The 22647-nt window shown below is 36.5% G+C and overlaps 1 protein-coding gene across 7 annotated transcripts in view; it reads left to right on the top strand.

Moving 5' to 3' along the window:
- The window catches only part of MPP7 (MAGUK p55 scaffold protein 7), a 456322-nt gene that overhangs the window by 197625 nt on the left and 236050 nt on the right, over nt 1–22647 (top strand). For 6 of the 7 annotated variants that reach the window (XM_058532685.1, XM_058532684.1, XM_058532688.1 and 3 more), the window contains 6 exons: nt 4750–4831; nt 5387–5472; nt 8343–8417; nt 8612–8808; nt 9282–9346; nt 17367–17405. In XM_058532685.1, coding sequence (XP_058388668.1) covers nt 4750–4831; nt 5387–5472; nt 8343–8417; nt 8612–8808; nt 9282–9346; nt 17367–17405 — 544 coding nt within the window. The remainder of the gene's footprint in view (nt 1–4749; nt 4832–5386; nt 5473–8342; nt 8418–8611; nt 8809–9281; nt 9347–17366; nt 17406–22647) is intronic. The other variant, XM_058532690.1, reaches the window with a different exon arrangement.

The following is a 22647-nucleotide window of genomic DNA, read 5'->3' as shown; positions in this document are numbered from 1 at the left end:
TTTGGAGCAATTTACATTTGTTTTATCCAGGAGAATAATTTTTAGACAAGCTTAAGAAAATGAAATTCTGTTAGTGAGTGGATTATGATCCTAAATCTTCAGTGTTTCTTGCATGAGTTGTCCTCTCAGTTCTTTTAGATCTGTGGCTCTCAAACTTTGGTATTCCAAGAATTACCTGAGGTGCTTACTTAAAGTGCACACTTCTGGGTTTCAGCCCAAAAGAGTCTACATCAGTAAGTTTTGGGTGGGACCCGGGAATCTACATTTTTAAAAAATGTCTCATGTTCTCAGTGAAAGTGTTTGGTAGACCATACTTTGAAAACACTTGTTGCAAAGGCTAAACCTGAAATCAACTGTGCTACCTGCTTAAGAAGGTCTTACAGTAGTGTTGTAGGAGATACAAGTTTTATTCAAGATGTGATAGCTCAGTCTGAGCAGTCCTTTTTTTTTTTTTTTTGTGAGGAAGATCAGCCCTGAGCTAACATCCATGCCAAGCCTCCTCTTTTTGCTGAGGAAGACCGGCTCTGAGCTAACATCTATTGCCAATCCTCCTCCTTTTTTTTTTTACCCCCCCAAAGCCCCAGTAGATAGTTGTACGTCATAGTTGCACATCCTTCTAGTTGCTGTATGTGGGACGCAGCCTCAGCATGGCCGGAGAAGTGGTGCGTCAGTGTGCGCCCGGGATCCGAACCCAGGCCGCCAGTAGCGGAGCGCGCGCACTTAACCACTAAGCCATGGGGCCGGCCCTTAGCAGTCCTTTTTTATAAACCATTTTATAGAAGTAACAAGAAAAATCTAACCAGAATTTTAACTTTGCAGTCTAATCTGAAGTTCTCTATACCCTTTTTTTGTCAAAATCACATAGAATAAATTCAAAATAATTATATAAGAAAATACGGAAGTATTAAAACATTAGATTCAGTTTTAATTCATTTTGCATTTGCAGACTATGCCATAGGACTGTCGACTTTTGTACAGTATCACATGTAATGTGCTCTATTTTATTGAGTTTTGATCTTGATTTCATGCAAGTACATTGCATTAGGAATACATCAGGGAACTGTGATAATAGGGGCTGGGAAAGCAATAGGGAAATAGAGATCTTCAAGAATAAAGAAATCAAAAAGAGGATTGATTCTCAGGTCCAAAGTTTACCCTCCAAGGATAGGTAGACTCAGAGATAGCAAGCATATTCTATTTCAGGGTATCTATATCTATAACAGAATAACCCTTAAGTGTTGGAGTGCTATTCTTTATCTACACATTCTGAAAGTCATTTCATCCAGCCCATACCTTTAGAAAACATCTATGTGCCAGTGACTCTCAGGTCTACTTCTCTTCCGGATCTTCCTTCTGATCTTTAAATTTGTATGTCATCTATCTACTTGATATGTCCATTTAGATGTCTAATAGACATCTCAGTCTTCATATGTCCAAAAGAAAACTAATCGTTGTCCCCAAGTCTGTTCCACCCACTGGGTTCCCCCTCTCAGTTGATGATAATCCTATCTTTCCAGTTGCTCAGCCAAAAACCATAGGGTTAATCTTGGATACCTCTCTCTCTTTCACATCCCATTTCCAATCCACTGGGAAATCCTTTTGGCTCTGACAGTAGCATATCCAGACCGCTTTTTATCTCCTCCTGCCCATCAGATCCAAGCCCCCACCCTCTTTCGCCTAGATTACTGTAACAGCCTCCTACTTGTTTCCTTGCTTTAGCTCCTGCCTTCCTTCACTCTTTTCTTAACACAGTAAGTGGAGTAATCTTTTAGATTATGTCACTCCCGCTGTTTAGGTTCTCCCTGTTTCTTTCAGAATAAAATCCAGAGTCCCCATGGTGACCTACAAAGCTCTGCATGCTCTGGCTCTGTTACCATCTGACCTCACCTCCTCGTGCTTCTCCCCGTTTACTTTCCTCCAGCCACACTGGCTTCTTTGCTGTCTCTTGATCGCTCCATTCACAGCCCCACCTCAGCACCTTTACACTGGCTGTTTCTTCTATTCTTTCTCTTCAACTAACTCCTTCACCTCCTCCCAGTCTTTCTTTATGCAGATGTCGTCTTCTCAATAAGGCCTGTGTCTTCATTGTCTTCCCTCTACCTGCCCTGGCACTCCTAATCTTTCTTACCCTGCCCTACCTCCTCCCATCCCCATAGTGTTTACCACTTTCTAACATACTATGTAATATGTCTAATTACTTCATCTTTTGTTTACTGTCTGTCTCCCCTGTTAGAATGTAAGCTCTGTGAGGGGGCAGAAATGTTTGGTTTTTTTCTCACCAATGTATTACAAGCCCTTAGAACAGAACTAGGCCCCTAGTGAACATTTTTCAACTTCATTGAATCACAGAGTAAGTCAAAGGGACTAGCATTAAGCACAACAAACTGGATGGTCCTGTTCTGAAAAACATTACAATCCATAATGGAGAAAGAGATTTGTTCCAGTTACCTAATTCTGTGTTTTAAACCATCCCCAAATGTTGTGGCTAAAACAATAATATATTATTATCTCTAATGGTTTTGGAGGATGATAGGCTCAGTTGGGTGGTTCTTACTTAGAATCTCTCGTCTGTACAGTTAGATGGTGGCTGAGGCTGGAGTCATCTGAGGGCTCCTTCATTCCCATGACTGATGTCTGGGCTTGGATGGCTGGAAAGTTGGAAGCTGATCTCTTTTTCCAAGTGGCATCTCCACTTGGCTAGCTTGGGCTTCCTCACAGCATGGCAGTAGTCGTGATTTCTTAGATGGTGGCTGACTTCCCATAGAGCAGGTGTTTCCAGAGGCCCAGGTGGCAGTTGCAAGTCATCTCATAGCCTTAAATGCCTCAGAACCATTTTCACCACTTGATGTGGGAATCTGGCACGCACATACGAAGAGGGAAGGTATTGATGATCTCCCTCGTGGAGACAAATTACCGCAAGGGTAACGAACTTATAAACTGACAGATAAAAGGTTGTAGAAAGATATAGGATGAGCAGTATTGAATGATAATTAAGATTAAGAACAGCGCTTCTGATCTGTTTGCCTTAGACAAGTCCTCACTATACTACACACTAGTTGTCTGATCTTAGACAAATTGTAACTGTTTGGGATTCAGTTTCTCATCTATAAAATAGATAAGTAATCTTAGATTACTAGACCCTTCTGCCTTTAGGTATACTTTCATGGGAAAATGTGAGACACACTTTCAAGGAAAATGAAAGTTGATCTAATCACACTAATTAGTTTGTTAAGAACATTCATTTCCATTCATCTTGACTACAAGTTAACTGTTTAAATAAAAGCAAGAAATACCGGTAGTTGGTAGGTCTAGGCTTTTATGACCATGGAGAGACACTCATTCAAGTCTTTGGCCTTGAATACATGCAGAGGTGATGAAAATGCTGCAAAACCATCCTATCAATTATTTGATTTTTCTACTATTATTAGATATGTATCTGATAACTGTCATATATAAAATATACTTATTAAAAATGGATTCCTAATTTTGTTTACATATCTATTTTTGAATGATATAAACGTATTTATTAACAAACTTGAGAAAAATTCCACTTTCTTCTTTGGGGTGAATTCTGCCATCATCTAATGTGTGCATCTTTTTAGCCATGTGATGCAATGCGGGGATGGCTTTTCTCAACCAATGCCAGTCTTGGAAGGAAAGTCATGAGAAGGCTTTCAAAGTAACCATTTGTGCTTGATGTTCTTACAAAGCAGCATTCATCTACTTTGCTTCTGAACATCCATAAATGAAGAATTTCTGGATTCTTTTTGAAATTGTTTCCTAATTTTATGCCAAAATGTTAGTTCTGTTTGTACTAGGTACAATCCTACTACATAAAAACCTTGGAATAACAGATCTTTCTTCCATTAGTTTATCTTAGCCTTGGATAAGATATATAACTAATTTTGGAGTTCTGATTTTTTTCTTTCTTTATGATTATCACTGAGTTCCTTTACTGCAATAGTGTACTAGAAGGATCACTGAATTAAAGTCAGATGACTTGAGTTTTAGTTTTCTAATTTATATAATCTTTTTCTGTTAACTTAACCTACTCTATATAGTCTGCCTTCTTTGTGGGATATTATGAAGATAAAATGAAAAGGAAGGGCCGGCCCCGTGGCTTAGCGGTTAAGTGCGCGTGCTCGGCTACTGGCGGCCCGGTTCGGATCTCGGGCGCGCACCGACGCACTGCTTCTCCGGCCATGCTGAGGCCACGTCCCACATACAGCAACTAGAAGGATGTGCAACTATGACATACAACTATCTACGGGGGCTTTGGGGAGAAAAAGTAGGAGGATTGGCAATAGTTGTTAGCTCAGAGCCGGTCTTCCTCAGCAAAAAGAGGAGGATTAGCACGAATGTTAGCTCAGGGCTGATCTTCCTGACACACACACAAAAAAATGAAATGAGGAAATGCTGTAAAAGGATGAAAACAAATAATATTCAAATACAAGTTATTATAATGGAAAAAAGATATTTGTACTTTCCATAGTTTTGAAGAGATTAAAAATTTCAAAAACCTTTAAATTGTGCTGAAAACCTTAGATGATCTATATGGTAGAAAATTCTGTACCTAGTAATGAGTATTTGTAAGGCAAATGGCATGATGTCTGTTCCTCCTGACTCATGCCTTTAATTTTTTGTAGTTCTTGTTTTCACTTTTTCCAGATGAGTGTCCTTATTTCTGCCTCCCCTTTCCTACCACCCAATACAGATGTCTACCACAAATACTTTTGTTTTTCTTAAAAGGGAGCTACCATTAAGAAAGATGAGCAGACAGGGGCCATCGTTGTGGCTAGAATCATGAGAGGAGGAGCTGCAGACAGAAGTGGTAAGAGTAAATGTTAAGTGGATATAGACAAAGTCATGTTGCCTTTTACGTGTCACATTTCCAATATGTAATAAGAGGATAACAGTTTTTTGATATAATACAGCAAAACATGTAATAAGATATTTGTTCCTGTTTTGAGATGTGGGAACCTATTTAACTAAATGAGACAGAAATCTGACTCTACTGTGTGGTCTTAGTTTACATGGGCTTCCAAAGTTATATTCAGTCTTGTTTCGGTGTTTCTGATTTGAAAAATACTACTGAAAGCATGCAACTTTTTTAAAAAATTAAACCTCTTATATAAGATGAAAATAATGTGCATTTCTAGGCAAAGACCAAGACGCTGTTGTCATTTCTTTGCCAGCATCATTATGTTGTAGTCTTTGCTTCGTTGCTAGAGAGGCACAGAATCTGAAACCTGAGAAGTGGGAAGGTCTCGCTTACAATCCTCAAATGTGTTAAGGGAACCTAACAATGCTTTCAGTGTGGAAACAATTGCAAATTAGTTTCTTTTGTAGGTAACACTGCTAATTTACCAAATTTGCTATTTCTCAGGTCTTATTCATGTTGGTGATGAACTTAGGGAAGTGAATGGGATACCAGTTGAGGATAAAAGGCCTGAGGAAGTAATTCAGATTTTGGTAAGCTGAAAATTTATTTTAAAGTTGCAATGAAAGTGATATTGACTCACTATATTTTAGACTTGGTGATGAATACAGGATTTGGATTTAGCGGTCCAGAGTTCAAATCCCAGCTCCATTGCTGTCCCTGTGTGTCCTTGGAAAATACTTTAATCTTTTTATTGCCTCAGTGTTTTCATTTACAGAGTGAGAATAGAAGAGGTAAATATCTCACTGGAGTGTTTTGAGGATTAAGTGAGCTGATGTATGTAAAGAGTTTATGATGGGGCCTGTCCTAATTTGGGTACCTAGTAGATGGCATCTACTCTGTTGTTGGTGATGTGTTTATTTTTCCCCTTCTTCCAATGACATAGCCAGACTATAAGCTGTGCTTTCTAGGTATATAAAATAGTCACACTAATTTAGATGTCTTATGAAATCTAAAATGGAATGAAATTATTTTAGGCCTTGACAATGTTAATTCTTAAGTTCGTTTGTAAGGATAAATTGAAGGGAGACTGTCCCTGTTACATATGAAAACATACTATAAACCTACAGACATAAAAAGGGAGTTTAGTATCTCAAAACACATCTCAGGATATATGAAAACTTGTATTCGATTAAGATGGCATTTTAAATCAGTGGGAAAACAAATCATTTCATAAATGGTATTGGAGTAATTGATGATTCAGTTAGAAAAAAGTCAGTTCCTGTTTTATACTACACACAAAAATAAATCCCAACAAATTAAATATTTAAGTTTAAAAAATAACAAAAAGTAGAAAAAGACTAACTTTGATGTAAAATTCACATAGAAAAATAACTGATGTGACTACTAGAATTGAAACTTTCTGTACAAGAAAAGATGCCCTACATAAAACTTATAAGACAAAGGAGATTGTAGGAAAAATATTTTCAATATATGTGTTAGAAGGCTAATATTTTAATGTGTAGAGAGTTCATAAAAATCAGTAAGAAAAAAACATCTGCAGGAAAATTAGCAAAGCTTATGCACAGACAACTTACAAAAGAAAACATGATGTCTGAAAAATATTGGATTTTGAGGGATTTAAAAGCTTGATAATGCCTAGATTTAGCCAGATTGCAGGGAAATAGATATGTTTATATGGTTTGGGTAGTAGGATAAATTAATAGAACTTTTTGAGATGGCTATCTGAAACTATCAAAATTGTAAATTTGTATACCTCTTAATCAAGAAATTCAATTGTTGGAAATGAACCCTAAGGAAAATAATGGCAAATGTTTATAAGCAAGCTATTTTAAAAATATTTAAAAACTATCAAGAAGGTTGCATTGATTGAATAATCATTTATCCACATGATGGATTGCTGTGAGGCGATCACAATGGCTGTTAGACCTATATGACTTAATAAGAATAGTAATAAAGTCGTGCATCGCTTAACAACAGGATACGTTCTGAGAAATGTGTCATTAGGTGAACATCATAGAGTGTACTTACACAAACAGATGGTATAGCCTGCTACACACCTAGGCCAGACAGTACTAATCTAATGGGACCACTGTCATATATGCAGTCTGTCATTGACCTAAATGTCTTTATGTGGTGTGACTGTACTAAAAATTGCTTACAGAACCTTTAATGATGCTGTTCTAAGGGCTTTACATACATTAAAACACACACACACGGCATACACAAACTAGAAGAATGGGAAGGGATTATAGAGAAGACTTTTGCCTTTTCTCTACCTATGCAATTCAGTATTACGTGAACTCTTAGTAAGAGTTGTGAGTTACCTGAGTCTCTTTGCTACACTGGAGCTGCCTCCTTATGCTTTTGAGAGCTGATTCTATGCAGTTCTTCCCAACTTGGCTTTCAGTGACTTCATACTGGCAAATTGAAATTGGCCGTGGTGGGAGTATTTATACCATGGAAATTGGCAAACAATACAAATCAGGGCCTTTTTTACAAACCAGAGTCCTGGTTTACAGGCACACCCCTGATAGTGAGCCTCAGAGAGACCTCCCCATTCTCCTCTCTTTCTCTCCTTTCTTCCCTGCCTCCGTCTCTCCCTATCTGCCTGTCTCCCTGTCTTCCTCCTTTCTTCCCTCTCTCCTTCCTCTTAAATATGTGCCAGATATTTAGTGCTTTCGTGGAGCTTATATATTGTAATTTGGCAGAGGTAACATATTAAGAAATAATTGTATAAGTAATTATTTAGATGTGGTTATGATAAATGCTAAAAAAAGAGATGACATGAGTGTTTGTTAAAGGGAGACTTACTCTTGTCCGAGATAGCAAAGAATTGTGGGTATTGTTGTTGCTTGTTTTAATTAAATTAGAATGGATACTCAATCTTTTCATCTTTTAATTAATCTATTACATTTGGTATTTTACTCACTGACAAGCATATAATAGAGATGAATGTTCTTCATTGTTTTTTCTGATAAGCATTGCAACTAATTGAATCATATATTTATAACTATGTTACTGGTAGTATAGGTATTTTGTCCCTAAAAACATGGATGCTGATACTTAAATGTAATAGTCTGAACTTTGCATGTTATCTGTTCTAGCCATTTAATATTGTCTATATAAGGCACTGTGTATATTTTGTGTTTCTATTTTGAAGTAACTCAACATGGATGGTAATACATTCATCAGCATTTTCGAAGTGCACAGGAGGTAAAAGTGGATTTACTGGTTAATGTTTTTTAACTTATTTGACAAACTTGAGTGCTTTCTCACATTACAGGAATTTCTACAAAAATAGTTTCCTTGGTTTAGTCTATCGAAGAGTAGAAACCCCCAGCTTGTAAACTTTCAGAATCGTTTAGTTTTTTACCTATTTTCCTTCTCTCTCCTTGGCTCTAGGAGTTTTCTTCTAACTCTTTCTTTCCTCTGATATCAGGCTCAGTCCCAGGGAGCAATTACATTTAAGATTATACCCAGCATCAAAGAGGAGACACCAGCTAAAGAAGGCAAGGTAATCCTTAATTAAAAACCTTTTTTGTGGGGGGAGCTAATGTTTTTCTGTCTAATACATATCCTCTTTGTCACAGCAAGTTTATTTTAATATTCTTTTTTTAAAAATTATTCTTAAATCAGACTTAGAAGAATGTTGGCCATTTCCCATTTATTTTTTTATATTTATTCATTTTAAATGAAACTTTCTTCCAGATGTTTATCAAAGCCCTCTTTGACTATGACCCTAATGAGGATAAAGCCATTCCATGTAAGGAAGCTGGGCTTTCTTTCAAAAAGGGAGATATTCTTCAGATTATGAGCCAAGATGATGCAACATGGTGGCAAGCGAAGCATGAAGGTGATGCCAATCCCAGAGCAGGCTTGATTCCTTCAAAGCACTTCCAGGAAAGGTGAGCTACTAGCACATCATAATGGCCTTTCTTCAGCTGACCTTTTGTTCTCTGCAAAATATCATTCCAGCATAGCTGTGATAAAATGAGAACTAAAACCTTGCCTTAGAATCCTTTATCCCTCAGGTTTGGATTTCTGTTTTGTCTAAGTAAGTATGAATAATGACCAAAAATAATATGACAGTCCCAGGTCATATTTGGTTTTTGTTATGAAGCAAATGGAAAATAACACATTAATATCTGAAGCTGTGTTGATGTGAAAGATGGAAAAAAAAGGAGAGTGATTTTGAAGGGGGGATAATTTATAAAAATTTGAAAGTAGAGGATTTCTTTCTTAATTTGAATAGATTGCATTGTGTTCATTTTCCCCCCTAACTTTCCATTTTTTTCTTAAGACGTTTAATGTTTTGGTGTTATGTTAATCTTGGACCATACTGAAAATTGACGGTCATATTGATCTTCTTTTCCCCCAGGAGATTGGCTCTGAGACGACCAGAAATATTGGTTCGGCCCCTGAAAGTTTCCAACAGGAAATCATGTAAGTTTGTTAATAGGAGTGCAGAGTAACCAAATCTTGCCGTTTATTTTTGCCTATTTAAGCAGGTGTTTGTGGTAGAATGAGAGTCCATGTTACCTTGTGATAGCTTTTGGATCATTATTTCACAGGAACCAAACAAATAAGAAATTCATAGTAGGAATATTACTGTGAATCTTTTGAACAAAGTAGTGTTGGGGTTGTTTGTAATAAACCCATGACTCCTTCTTTAAGAAAATAACTAATTACCACTCTGATTTCTGAATTTAGGTATTTTATAAATGTAACCTAAAATGCAACTCTTTTATTTCTCCAAAACCTCGAGGTTCGGGTAAGGTATTTCTTGGTAAAGATTAGGGGGGAAAAATTCACCACTTTCTTAGGCACAAAAGTAATTGTGCCTAAGAACAATTGTTCTTATTCTTCTTGCTTCCTTTCTTATCCAGAAATCGTAGTAACTCTGACCTTTAACCTGTCTGTTTGGAGTTACTACCAGACTAGATTAAAAGAAAATGAGTCAGAAATAGGATGATGTAGGGTTACTGAAAAAGGTAGTGTGGATTTAGGTGCCTTTTTTTTTTCTTGCAACCTACCCTTCTCTCAGCTTTGCTTTTCTTCCCACCTCCTACCTCTCTCAAGTCCCCATCTCATAAATTTCCTACTTCGTCTCCTCTAAATGTTTCATGGTTCTAGGTATTTTTAAGAAAAAAAAAAGCCCTTTGTTTTCAGCATAGAAATCGTATGTTAAAAGGCGAAATGAGCAAATAAATGGTCCTGGAATTTTACACCAACATCTGGTTTTAGTATTGTTGCATTTTTCACATCTCCTGTTTCTTCTGTCAGTTTGTAGAAGCTTATAGCCCAGGAATTACATTATAAGGGGGCCAGACTACAGTCGGGTATAAATCTCCCGAGCAAGCAGATGCTTCACGTGGAGCACTGATCCACAGCCTGCCTGTTCTTGCTCCACTCAGTCTGGGCAGAAGGAAAAAACACTTGTCGTAGGATGCCACCTATATTGTGACATCAGAAAGCTTAAAGGTTAACCGGAATGCTGCACTGCTTTTACGTGTGATAAATTTTCACTGGCAGCTCATCCCACTGAAAGGAACTTTGAGGCATCCACCTGACTTGCTCTTTGAGGGATTTTTAAATGTGGGGCCTGCACATTTCTAATATATTTGGTGCGTGTGGGATAAAATGTGTGTAACTTGAAAGTGAAATAAATGTGACTCCACTTGAATTTGAACCCATACGCAAATTCGTTTGAGTCTTAGGCAACTAAGAAATGTATAATTTGATGTAATTATGAATTTTCATTTATTTAAAAGTTTTGATAAATATATATATGTTTCTTTAAAGAACTATTCAAAATGGATAGATTATCTTTTTAATAGCTCTCCCCAAACTGGTTTCAGTATAAATGTGTGCGAATGAGGGGGAGGGGGAGTGAGGGGTGTGTAGAAGCATTAATTGTAATGGAGGCTTTTTGTCTGTTAATTTGCATAATTTCTTTTCTATGTTAATACTTCAGTATTTGAATCTGAGAAATATTTATTCCAGGATTTTTCTTTACTGAAGTGTCCTCATTTGGATATTTTAGTATTTATTTTTCTGCCTTCTGAATACCATTTAGAAATGTTTACTGATTTTACTTCTTTCACCCTTTTCTTCCTTTTTTCCTTTTCTCTTTTTTTTTTTTTTACTAGATTTTGATTCACTAAGAGATGTATTGTTTGTTCTCATTTATAGATATTTATTATTTTTAAATAAAAATAAATCTGGTCAAAATTATCGGAATTAAATCACTAGTCTGGGGTAACTATGGCCTTCTTCAGAGAGATAATATATTGCTATGAAAATTAAATAGCTAGCGTCTTTTTTCTCAAAGAATTGAAATGCCATTTGAAATTTCTTTGAATGTTGTCTCATAAACCCCTGAACCCCAAAATTATGCAAAAATCATTGTACTGGTTCTGAACATTTTTAAAAAAGACATTTAAAAGCACTTTGTGTGTATTTGATAGTGATTCTTTATATAACTAAGTCTTGTGAAGACCATCTGGCTCAACACTTCCTGGACTTCAACATTTGGTACTTAGATTTTTAGAATAGGACATTCATGTTATCACGCACTCTGCTAAACTGTTGAATAATGCTGTGAAGAAAAACAGTTGATTTAAAGCTTTCATTTTTATGACTTTGAATAATAATTTATAGAATAGGATTTAAGAAAAGTTTCTGATTTAATCTAAAATTTCTAAAAGAAGAAAAACTTCTATCATGTTGCTGTTTATAAATTTATGAAAAAATACTCATTTGTTAAAAATTTTCTGCACTAAATTTTAGGACACTTAAAACCTAGGAAGATATTGTTAAGCACTGATTTTAGAATAAGAACTTGAGTCAGGTAACAGTATGTATCAAATTAGCCAATTAACCTTTTTCACGAAATGATTTCTTGTATTACTATGCTTTTACTCTTTATTTGATTCACAGTGTATCATCATACTAAAGTTTGATGAAGGAAAAGTTCGTGGAAGATGGCTCTGGAACTATAGGGGTTCAGTTAATGTCGACGTAGAAGTCAGAAGGGAATGGAGAATCCCAGCACTATGATCTTTGCGTTTATGTTTGTGCCAGAGCTGTGGATTTTGGCTCCATGGTAAAGCAGGAGCCATGTGAGCACCGACTTCTTCAGGCTTAAAACCTAGCATCCTTACGCAGAGCTCAAGTGTGGGTGGTGTTCATCTTTGTTGCTTGGTTATTTCCTCCCCTTAAGAATCTTGGTGTATCTAATACATATCCAGAAAAGAGGCTTCTCAAAGAAAATAATTTGCCTCTTAAAATTAAACATTCCTACAAACTAAAAAAAAGGAACCTTTAAAGCTAAAACATTCCTAAATCTTAGAAGCTTGATATAAGGACTCATCTCTTTCTCTTCTTCCTCCTCCTGTTTTTTGAAAGAATAGCTTATTCAACAGACATTTATGCGTAATAGAATTGAGTGTTCCCTCCCCCACTCCCTCCTTCATATAGTGATAGGTTCTCACATAATGCATTTATATTAGTAATACAGACAGAAGAGCAGACCTAGAAGTCTCATAGGTTTTCTTTGATATGACCAAATTTTAGATTATTACACAAAAAACACAGATTAAGTGTTTTGGAAATGAATAAGAGCATATCTTATGTCTCAAGTAGCATATAGGTATAGTTTTCATGACAGACACTTGGCAGTTTGCAATTCCTGTTTTGATATAATTTAAAGTACTCTAAGATTTTCTGCCAAAAGCTTATTTTTATAGTTCAGTTGCAAATGTCAAGCGGTATAATATCACCTAACCTTGAAAAAGAAATATGAATTTCTTTGATTACTTGAAATATTGTTTGTTCCCTTTCTGTTGAAATCTAAGTATATAAGTTAAAATTTGCCTTCCTAATAGCATAAACATTAACTTCAATAGGATGTCATTTGTATCAGTCTATATGGTATTCAGAAAAGGCTCTTATTCATATAGTGTATTTTACAGCAGAATATTCAAGTATGATATTTATTTACAGTGCTTAGTTTCTTTTTTTAGTTATCCAAGTATAAATATCTGAAAATTTCTAATACTGCTGATTGAATAATGTCGATTTAAAATTTTTCTTTTACAAAATAGCTCTTATAGAATTCTTGTAATAAAAAAGCAAAAATTTACAATTTATTGACCTTTTAAAGATTAAAAGGTAAAAACACAAAATATTTTGTTTTAGAATTTGTTTTAACCAGTTGTGATTGTTATCATGTGGGTAAAAAAGGTAAAATTTAACTTCAGCCAAAGGGTGCCCATTCAAACAGGGGGTAACCAAGTTCATTCAAAGACAACCATTTTGTGGACTGAAGATCATAGTCTGCCAACAACAGCATTTAAGCATTGAGTAAACGAATGAATTCACTCTACGTGGTACCAATATTTTGGAAGGCCACATATTTGAGAATAAAATGTATAACATTACAGGTTGTTGTAATGCAAGTTTTCAAGTTGAGTAAGCTCCTTCTTCCTGGCGTCTTAAGTAATGTTTATTTCGTGTGTTCACACATACAGTTAATTCAGAAATTAACAGATTGCTTATGTTCCTACATTAAATTTGTATGTCTAAAACTTTGTAAGACATTTTCTTAATATTGGTGGGATTTTTTGTAAACCGAATCATATGGGGTTTTAAAAAATACTGAAAGTGTTTTTTTCCCCCTAATACTTAACTGATACTCTTTGGGAGATGCCGAAGTTCAGAGTTTGTGTGGGAAGAGGTGCAGGTGAACTAAGCTGTAAATTGCGCGTCCGATTATTGAAAGCATGGCGTGGTTGAGGTGAAGGCCTTTCTAATTGTTACAGCTCCCTTTTCGTCTCAGTGAACTGTGTTCTTACGTGTTTGAAGATATTGCTTCTAAAACACTATCAGGGTATGTGCTTGTAGCTTTTCCATAGGAAGGGTTCTAAGCCATACCTCTCTAGCCTTTTGTCCTGGGGACCCACTGCCATGCAGGTTAGGAAGAGTAGACTGATGGTTAGGGGTCTGGTCAGTTCATGGAATTATTGCAGACTTGTAGGGGAGGTGGCAGTGGGGGGCTGAGGGGGTATAAGAAAGTGGTTCATAGGGTGGGGATTTAACTTTGTCATACCTATATAGACACAGTTCCTCCATTTGTCAAGGGTATCAGACATGTCCCAGTCAGAGTGACATCCGGCAGCGTGGTAAATTTCCTCCGGCCCTGTTGTGCAGAGCTCGTCAAATGCCCTTCAGGAGACCCTTTCCACTCCATTCTCTGAAGACAGCAAAGTTACTCTTTGTGACCTTGTTGGCCTCTCCCCCGCGAGTTTTATAATCTTCCCATCCGGCCCATCAGTGCTTGCAGATGTAGAGAGTGGACTCCTGATGAGGCTGGGGCGGGGAGACGGCTCCCCCTGCTCTCCTGTCAGGAGAAACGCTTGAGAGGTTGAACCTTCTGGGGGAGGGGGCAAGAGGCTGATGTGGTGGGAGGTGGTGGGAGTAGAAAGGAAACTTGAAAGAAACTTATTTCCCTTGACCTCTCCCCTGATTTGTTTTTTCTAGCTTGAAGTTCAAGTAATTAAAAAGTGATTTTGGTGTGGTAGTATAGCATAGTAGTTAAAAACTTGGACTCTTGGAGCCAGACTGCATGGGTCCAAATCTCAGTTTCGCCACTTACAAGTGCTTCATTTCTCTTTGCCTCTGATCCCCCATCTGTAAAATGGGGATCATAGTTCTGGCTTCATAGAGTTGTTGTAGAATTAAATACGTTTATGCATTTAATGTGCATAAACAGTACCTTACCATAGTAAGAATCATGCAATTATCTCAGCTCTTCTGAGATCAACTTTTTATATATTTTTCCTCTTTGTTGAAACTTGCAAAGTCTCAGGAAATCTGTCCCTTTGCTTTTCCTACTGGAGAAGCATGATTCTATTAAGCACGATTGTTGCTGTTGGCCCTATATGTGTGTGTTGTATCGTGCTAAAAATACCATTCTTTTCCTACTTAAGAATTGCATGGAGGAAATATTCTTTTGAGAATTTATGCAGCGTATTCATGACCTTTTATTAGAATATGAAATACACATATACTATATATAATTTAGATTACAGATGTTTATTTTTATTTTACGTTGGCTTTCATGTTTTAGTTATTTTGTGTGTGTGGCATGGTTTTTATATCATCTGATTTACATGATATTGATTCTTTAATCAAGAGTGCAATGCTCAATCTATCCTCTTGTTCCTATGAGAATGTACTTTAACAATCTACTTTATGGCAGAGCATCTGAGGTTGCAGGTTGATCAACCTTAAACGTTGCTCATAATATTTCCACCATGCCTAGGTGCTCGGCTTGGCTAACCCATTTCACTTAGTTTATTGATTGTTTTCTAATAATTTTTCTTACATGCACATAGCTTTTCAGAGCTACTAAGAAATGAGTATAAATAAACTCACAACTTGCATGACTCATATATGAGCCTGGATAATGATGATTTGCTTGTCATTTTTGCTAATACTGTTCAAATAGAACCAATACAATTTGAGGACCCATAGGTATTTGAAAAGTAAAAATACAACGTTACACACTTTCTCCTAAGTGTTTTCTTAGACTGCCATTCTGTAGTTTGGTGAGATAAGCGAACAAGAACCATTTGGATCAGTCCTATTCGCTCTATAAGGTCATGTAATGCAATACATTCTACCTTGACTCCTGGTTAGATTTTGCTTCTGTTAAATTGCCAGTTCTTTCTCCACCCTTAACTGAAGATGAGTCTCCTAAGTCACACTGAAAATTGCTGTCCAATTAGTAACTTAAGAATTGTTTAGGATTACTTTTTAAAATACCTTTCATCAAATAATATAAACAGAATGAAAATAAAGATTCTGTCTGACTCATTTCATATGTATAAAAAGTTGATAATTGTCAGGATATTGTTAAATTTACAGGATATTTAGACATTTTAAGGGCAAAATTGGTTGTTTTTAAAATGTTTTCTTCTTTCCACTATTTTTATCGTGAAATATCCTCAATGTTGAACAGAGACATTAATTTACAAACAGAACTGATCTGTGAAAATAAATATGATCCTGTTATTGAACTATTATTTTGAAAAAATTCAATTTTTTTTCTGGTTATTTTTCCCATTTGGGTATTTAATAAGCTGTATGAAGACTTTGTGTTTTGACTGCTTAAGTGTATATATTCTTTCTAGACTGTTGAGCAGTCTATAATGTAGTTTTTTATAAATTCTATTTACTTGTTGCCTAATAATTTTGAAACATTTAAAATACGTTTGTTTTTTTCCTTTGGCTTTTCTAAGATGAGGAAACAGTTGAGTGTGGTAGGTGGATTTTTTTTCCCTTGGATGCAACATCTTCCTACTTTACTTGTATTTTCTGCACATTTAATCATTTCCTTTCTCGTTTTCTTTGTGCTTCTCAGAGGAAATTAAAGGTACATGTATAAAAGTTTCCCTGCATAGTTTAGTAATTTTATTTAGTGCCCATATGTATAGGATTAAATTGAATATAGCAAGCAGTTTATAAAAGATTACTGTACATCCAAACTTCTGTTTTGACATTACAGTGCCAAAAATAATGGTTGGACTTTATTTTAGAAAGAAATGTACTTTTTGCTTCATTTTGGATAAATATAGAAAGTAATCTGAAATAGTACATTGTTTTTATCTCTGTCAGTAGTCTCGAGTAAAGGTGAATGAAGAAAGCAATGTTATTCAAACATACTGACAGACTTATTTTAACATAAGGATGTGGGGAGAATCTTCTCAGCTATTTGATTTCTGCACAAGCTGTGCTGTTAGTTCCAGAGGTGTGTTTATGTGAAGATTAGAGGCCTAAAAGAAGTACTCCACTACGTAAATTTAAGTATTTAAGATATGCAGAGCCCAGTATTCATTTAATTCCTAGAAATAATTAATAGCACATTGCTTATTTTTAAATATTTTCATCTGTTCATTTTTAAAAAAACAAAATAAAAATAGAAATAGTATGCCTTTATTCCTTCCCAACACAGAATCTCTTCCTATCAAAAGAAAGGATGTATCTTAATGTTAACCTTTCTGTCTAATCCAGTGAGCCAAAATAAGTGCTGTATTTTACCTATTATCAAAGAGCCTGATTTACAAAAATAAATTTACTTTTGGGATCGAGTGTTGTAATTTTCTTAACTGTGAAAGTTTGAACATCTCAGGCAAGCCTTTTATAATTTTCTTGAAACTGCATCAAGGAACCTCCGAAGGAATTTGTAAAAATAATTGCATGATGTTTCAAAATATTGCTTTACACTTAAATATAAAACAAAATGTTTTATGTTTAAGAGTGGCATCATGAGGGCTGTTCTATGCTGTGCTTTACCTAATTGTTTTAAGTAATTTATTTTTTGCATCGGTGGCTGGGCTTCTAACTGTTCTGCTTTATTTCTTGGCTTTTGTTCTGTATGCTTTTACACTCCATCCAGAAGATGCTGAATATGCTGGTAACAACAGTGGAACCTATCTAGGTGAGCACTTGGTCGTGGAAGAGGATTTCTTTCTTTCTGTTGCTTTCTTCAAAACCATTATGTTGTTTTACCTGAGTTAGCATGTTTGCATTACATGCTCTGATATTCAGTGGTGGGTAGCATGAACCTTCATGTGAAACGGGCTCAGTGGTTGGACACAAAGGAATTCATAGTGTACTTTGGTTATTATTCAAGAAGCTTTCCTGATGCTGCATTTCTGTAAACAATTATATATTTTTAATAGAGGATGAAAAAGCATCTATTTGTGCTGACAGTATTTGGGCTTTTCTAAATTATCTAATTAGCTGTGAATTATTCAAAGCTTCTAAATAACTTCTTTCTTCCTAAATAACATTTTGGTTATGTTTTCTAATGATATATTATTCCCTTAACACCCCCCTAAATAACCATTGACTGAACAGTCCCATTGACTGAACAGCCTCAAATACAATTAAGCTTTATGATTAACTTGCTAATCTGTATTGGAAGGGAAAGTTTCCAATTTGAAGATGCCAAGGGATATCATAAACAGAAACCAAGATATCCAGAAATCACTAAAGGCATCAGAATTATCTTCATCCACATTTCGTGTTAGACCTTCCACACCTCTGCCAGGTGTTGGCACATGGACGAGTTCTCTGCTTTCCGTGGTGAAAGGTAATAGTGTAGAAACACCGTTTTAGAGATAACAGCTTCAACCTCCTTATTTTCAGATTAGTATTTATGTTTATGATAATACCTCTTTGTTATTGAAGAAATGTGCCAGATATTGTATTTGGTATCTAATATATATTATCTCTAATACTGGGAGACGGGTGGTATTTTATCCACTTTACAGAAAGGAAACTGAGGCCCAGAAAGTTTACAGGATTTATCCGAGGATCTAAAGATAGTAAATGGTGCATCCTGGTTTCAAATCCACATCTATGTGGATATAATACCTGTACTCTACCTTTATAATATGCTGCCCTCTAGGTTTTTATTCTACAAAACAAACAGAAAACCCCATGCAGAAATACAGAGTATTCCATTTTTCAGGCTAGAGAAACTCTAATTTACTAAGAATTAGATGACCAGAGAGAGGTTAACATTTCAGTAGTTCTTTACACATTTCCTAACAGTACAGTGTGCCAGATACTCTGTATATAAATTAACACCTCTCCTTACATCCTCAGAAACTTTAATGGCTTAAAACAGCAAGCATTTGTTATTCTCCTAGTTCTGTGGTCAGTTGGGCAGTTCTGGGCTATGTCAGCTTGGCCAGTCTTCACAGTCTGGCAGTTTAGCTGGGGTCTGGTTGGTTTGGGGGGTGGGGGTGCTTAGCTGAGCAAACTTGTTTCTGTTTCACGTAGTTTTTCACCCTCCGGTAAGGTAGCCCATAGAGTGGTCTCAGGGTTCCAGAGAGCTGCACGAGGAAGCAATCTCCAGTGTGTAAGTGCTCCTGAAGTCTTTGCTCACATCATATCTGCTAATGTCCTATTGGCCAAAAGAAGTTTCATGGCCAAGCCAGAGTCAGTGTGGGAGGAGACTACCTGAGAGCTTGGATGCAAGAAGATGTGAAGGGATGGGTGGCTATTGCTATAAGGTTCTACCTCTCTCAAAAACAGCGGGGTACCTATTCTCCCTGACTTTAAGGGCTATACTTGTTCCATTAGATGGTGAGTGTATATCCATCCAGTGAATAACTGTGGGAATATCTGATAAGTGTCACACAAGATGCTGTAATTCGGAGGGGAGGATGATCATCTCAGCCTGAAGCGGTGACGGACTCAGTCCCACAAGAGATACATCAGAACAGGGCACCAAGGATTAGGTGGGATTATAGTTAGTAGCAGAGGATGAAGGTAGAAGCAATAGCATGGAGAGAGATGACTGTTGCAGAGCACAAGGCATATTGAAGTTTGGCTGATATATAGATGATAGGACTGGAAATTTAGTGTGACACTTGATAACGTGAGATCTTCAGTGTCAGGCTAAGTAATTTGCATATTTATTAAAGTTTTGCCCGAGTTTTGTACTCACATTGTTCTTTGGATAAAAAAATTTTTTTTTTTTGTGGGGAAGATCAGCCCTGAGCTAATATCCATGCTAATCCTCCTCTTTTTGCTGAGGAAGACCGGCTCTGAGCTAACGTCTACTGCCAATCCTCCTCCTTTTTTTCCCCAAAGCCCCAGTAGATAGTTTTACGTCATAGTTGCACATCTTTCTAGTTGCTGTATGTGGGACGCAGCCTCAGCATGGCCGGAGAAGCCGTGCGTTGGTGCACGCCTGGGATCCTAGCCCGGGATCCTAACCCGGGCCGCCAGTAGCAGAGCACGTGCACTTAACAGCTAAGCCACGGGGCTGGCCCCGGATAAAATTTTATACAAAGACTAAAATATGAGTTTTTAATCTGTATCTCTTATAGCATATAGGAGTTTTGTAAAATTAATATTTAATCAGTAGATATAAATTGAAGTACAGAAGCTAAGGTGATCAGCAAGATGGGTTTCCTTAAAGAGCTCAGAGAAAATGAGTTCTGATAAGTGCCTTTGGATCTGGCAACTTGGTGTCACTGATAACATCTTAGAAACAACTTTCCTGGAAGACACATTGCAAGGTATCAGGGACTAACAGAGTTGACGGTGAAAGAAAGATAGCAGTTGAGTTCAAGGTGGTTTTTATAGTTGAGGGTAGGAGTATTTTAGTGGGAGAGGATAATAAGATCATTTTTGTAGACAGAGACGATGGAATTGATAGTAAAGGGTTGAATATCTGAAATAGGAAGTAATTGGTTGAACAAAGCCCTAAAGCAGACTAGAATGGATGGAATGAAGCCTACAGGGGTGCTTTAGAGAAAAGAGAGTGGCATTAGCAGGCGAAGTTAAACATGCAGATACTCCACCACCCAGGACAATTATTTCTTTGGAAAAGTCAGAGGGTGCTTCCAAGAGACCGTTCTACATCACCCAATTAAAGAGGAAAATAGAGCACATCTAGGTAGAATGGGAGTATCATGAATCATATAATAATTCATAACAGACTGGTGGCTCACAGACAATCTTCAGGCTGTGTTTAGACAAAAGATTTTTTTTAGACCCAAAATTTGAGAAAATTCATGTAAAAATTTCTGACTCGAACAAAAGATTTGACCAAACTAGGCCTTCATTTCCCAATGTTAATAATTAGCTGGAGCTGAGTCACAAGTGACTCCTTAAATGGAACACAAGCTCACCAGTTCAACACATCCTCCCCTGCACCGTCCCCCATGGTCTCCCCAGTGCTGAGAGGGGATATCAGTAGACTTTCTCCTTACAGGTATGTTGGTGCTTGTGTTACAATAGAGAAGTATTTCTTTGTATTCATCTTCTCAAATGTGGGGAAATCAAAGTAACCAAAGAGTATTTAAAGAAAAACAGGACAGCCTATTTCTTTGGGGACTGAATGTTGTGCAAAATGTGTTAAGTGTGATTTAAGATTTTAAGATTTAAGATTTTTCTACCTATCTAGCTTCTATAGGCTTTTGAATTTGCAAGCCCTGATTATAGAATATAGTTCTCCACTCCATTCAACTCCTGATCTTAGAAGTGATAGTTTTCCTTTCCATACCTGGCAAAGGGAAAAACATGGCCAATGTGTTTTATTATATGCACATTATGACATCATTTCTTTCTGGTCTAAATGCTTGTTCTGACACATGAGCAGCAAGAGACCACCGCAGGTTCATGTGCCTAGAAGTTCATTTAGCTAAAACGGAGATGAGGGAATCTAGCAAGGTATCTGAGGAAGTATAGAATAAAAAGACTTTGTGGGGGCCGGCCCTGTGGCCTAGTGGTTAAGTTCAGCACATACCATTTCAGCAGCCTGGGTTCAGTTCCCAGGGACACACCTACACGACTCCTTGGTAGCCATGCTGTGGCAGTGACCCACACACAAAACAGAGGAAGATTGGCACAGATGTTAGCTCAGGGCAAATCTTCCTCAGCAAAAAATAAAAAAATAAAAAGACTTTGTGTTTAAAAAATAGATATGACATAATAGGATGCATAAATTAATAGTGTTTCTGATAAAAGTTGTTTCTTTTAAGGAAACACTTCAGCTAATGACCACAGATTTGAAATTGTTTCTTTTGCAGAATGAACAAGTTTGATTGGAGTCTCTGGTTATTTTTTATATTATTATTAAAGAGTTACTTTGTTACAAATACATTGAGCAAATGGACTGTTTTGTGGAATCCTGTTTTTCCCCAAAAAGCCAAATCTTAAGACTGCCTAGAGATCTTATGCGTTTTTAAAAGAGGTCTCATATGCTAACATAAGTGGCGAAACTGTTTTTTGGTAAAAATATTATTTGGTCAACACCTTAAGATATAGTGTGACTTTTGGTTAGTTTTTCTTCTTTTTTCCTTGATAATCATATAATGCCTATTTTTTAATATCAGGTTTTTTATCAGTCTCCTGTTAATTTGATGAGCTCTTTCTGTGAATATTATATCATGAATATTAATCCTCTCCCTGTTGTGCGCATTTTCTTCTGGTCTTTTAGTTGCATTTTACTTTTTTCTATGCCAAGTTTCACAACATATACATATTTTAAGTTTTCCATAAGCAGATCTGTGAATTGTTTCCTTTCTGTCTTCTGAGTTTCCTTTGTATTCCCCACACCAAAATTATTAAAAACAATTTTAAAATGTATATTTTTCTTGTAGTAATATATGCATTAGGTTGAAGCATATGAAATTGCTCTTTTTGTAGGTGAAAAACCAATGGAATGTCAGCAGTTTCATATGGTTCTGTTTAATAAATTGGTTGAAAAGTCGAATACTGTTGCAAGTCTCACAACCAAAAACAGGAGTCCTTCTCCCTCCTCCTCGCTAGTGCCGTGTCCTCCCTCAGGAGACAGCCACTTCAGCTCTCATTAGCACTTTTGTCTGGTATTTACAGAATGTAACCTGCTTACAATGCTATTTCTGGATTTTTTTCTAATGTTTATTGAGTGCCTGTTATGTTCTAGAGTGTTCTGGGCACTCGAATTTCAACAGACATCAGAACAAACACCCTTTCATGGAGCTTCCCTATGGAGAGCAGGGGTAGAGACAGGTAACTAAATAAATTGTATGATATATTGGATGGTAGTAAGCGCTATGGAGAAAAGTAAAGCAGGAATGGAGTAATGGAGGAGCGGGGACATGTGGTTTCAGATTTCAATAGGGTGATCAAGGAGTGCCTCCCTGAGGTCATGTTTGAGCAAAAACCTGAAGGGA

This window comes from Diceros bicornis, chromosome 36, assembly GCF_020826845.1.
Source record: "Diceros bicornis minor isolate mBicDic1 chromosome 36, mDicBic1.mat.cur, whole genome shotgun sequence".
Taxonomy (NCBI): domain Eukaryota; kingdom Metazoa; phylum Chordata; class Mammalia; order Perissodactyla; family Rhinocerotidae; genus Diceros; species Diceros bicornis.
The sequence above is the reverse complement of the archived record's forward strand: the minus strand, read 5'-3'. Positions and strand labels throughout refer to the sequence as shown.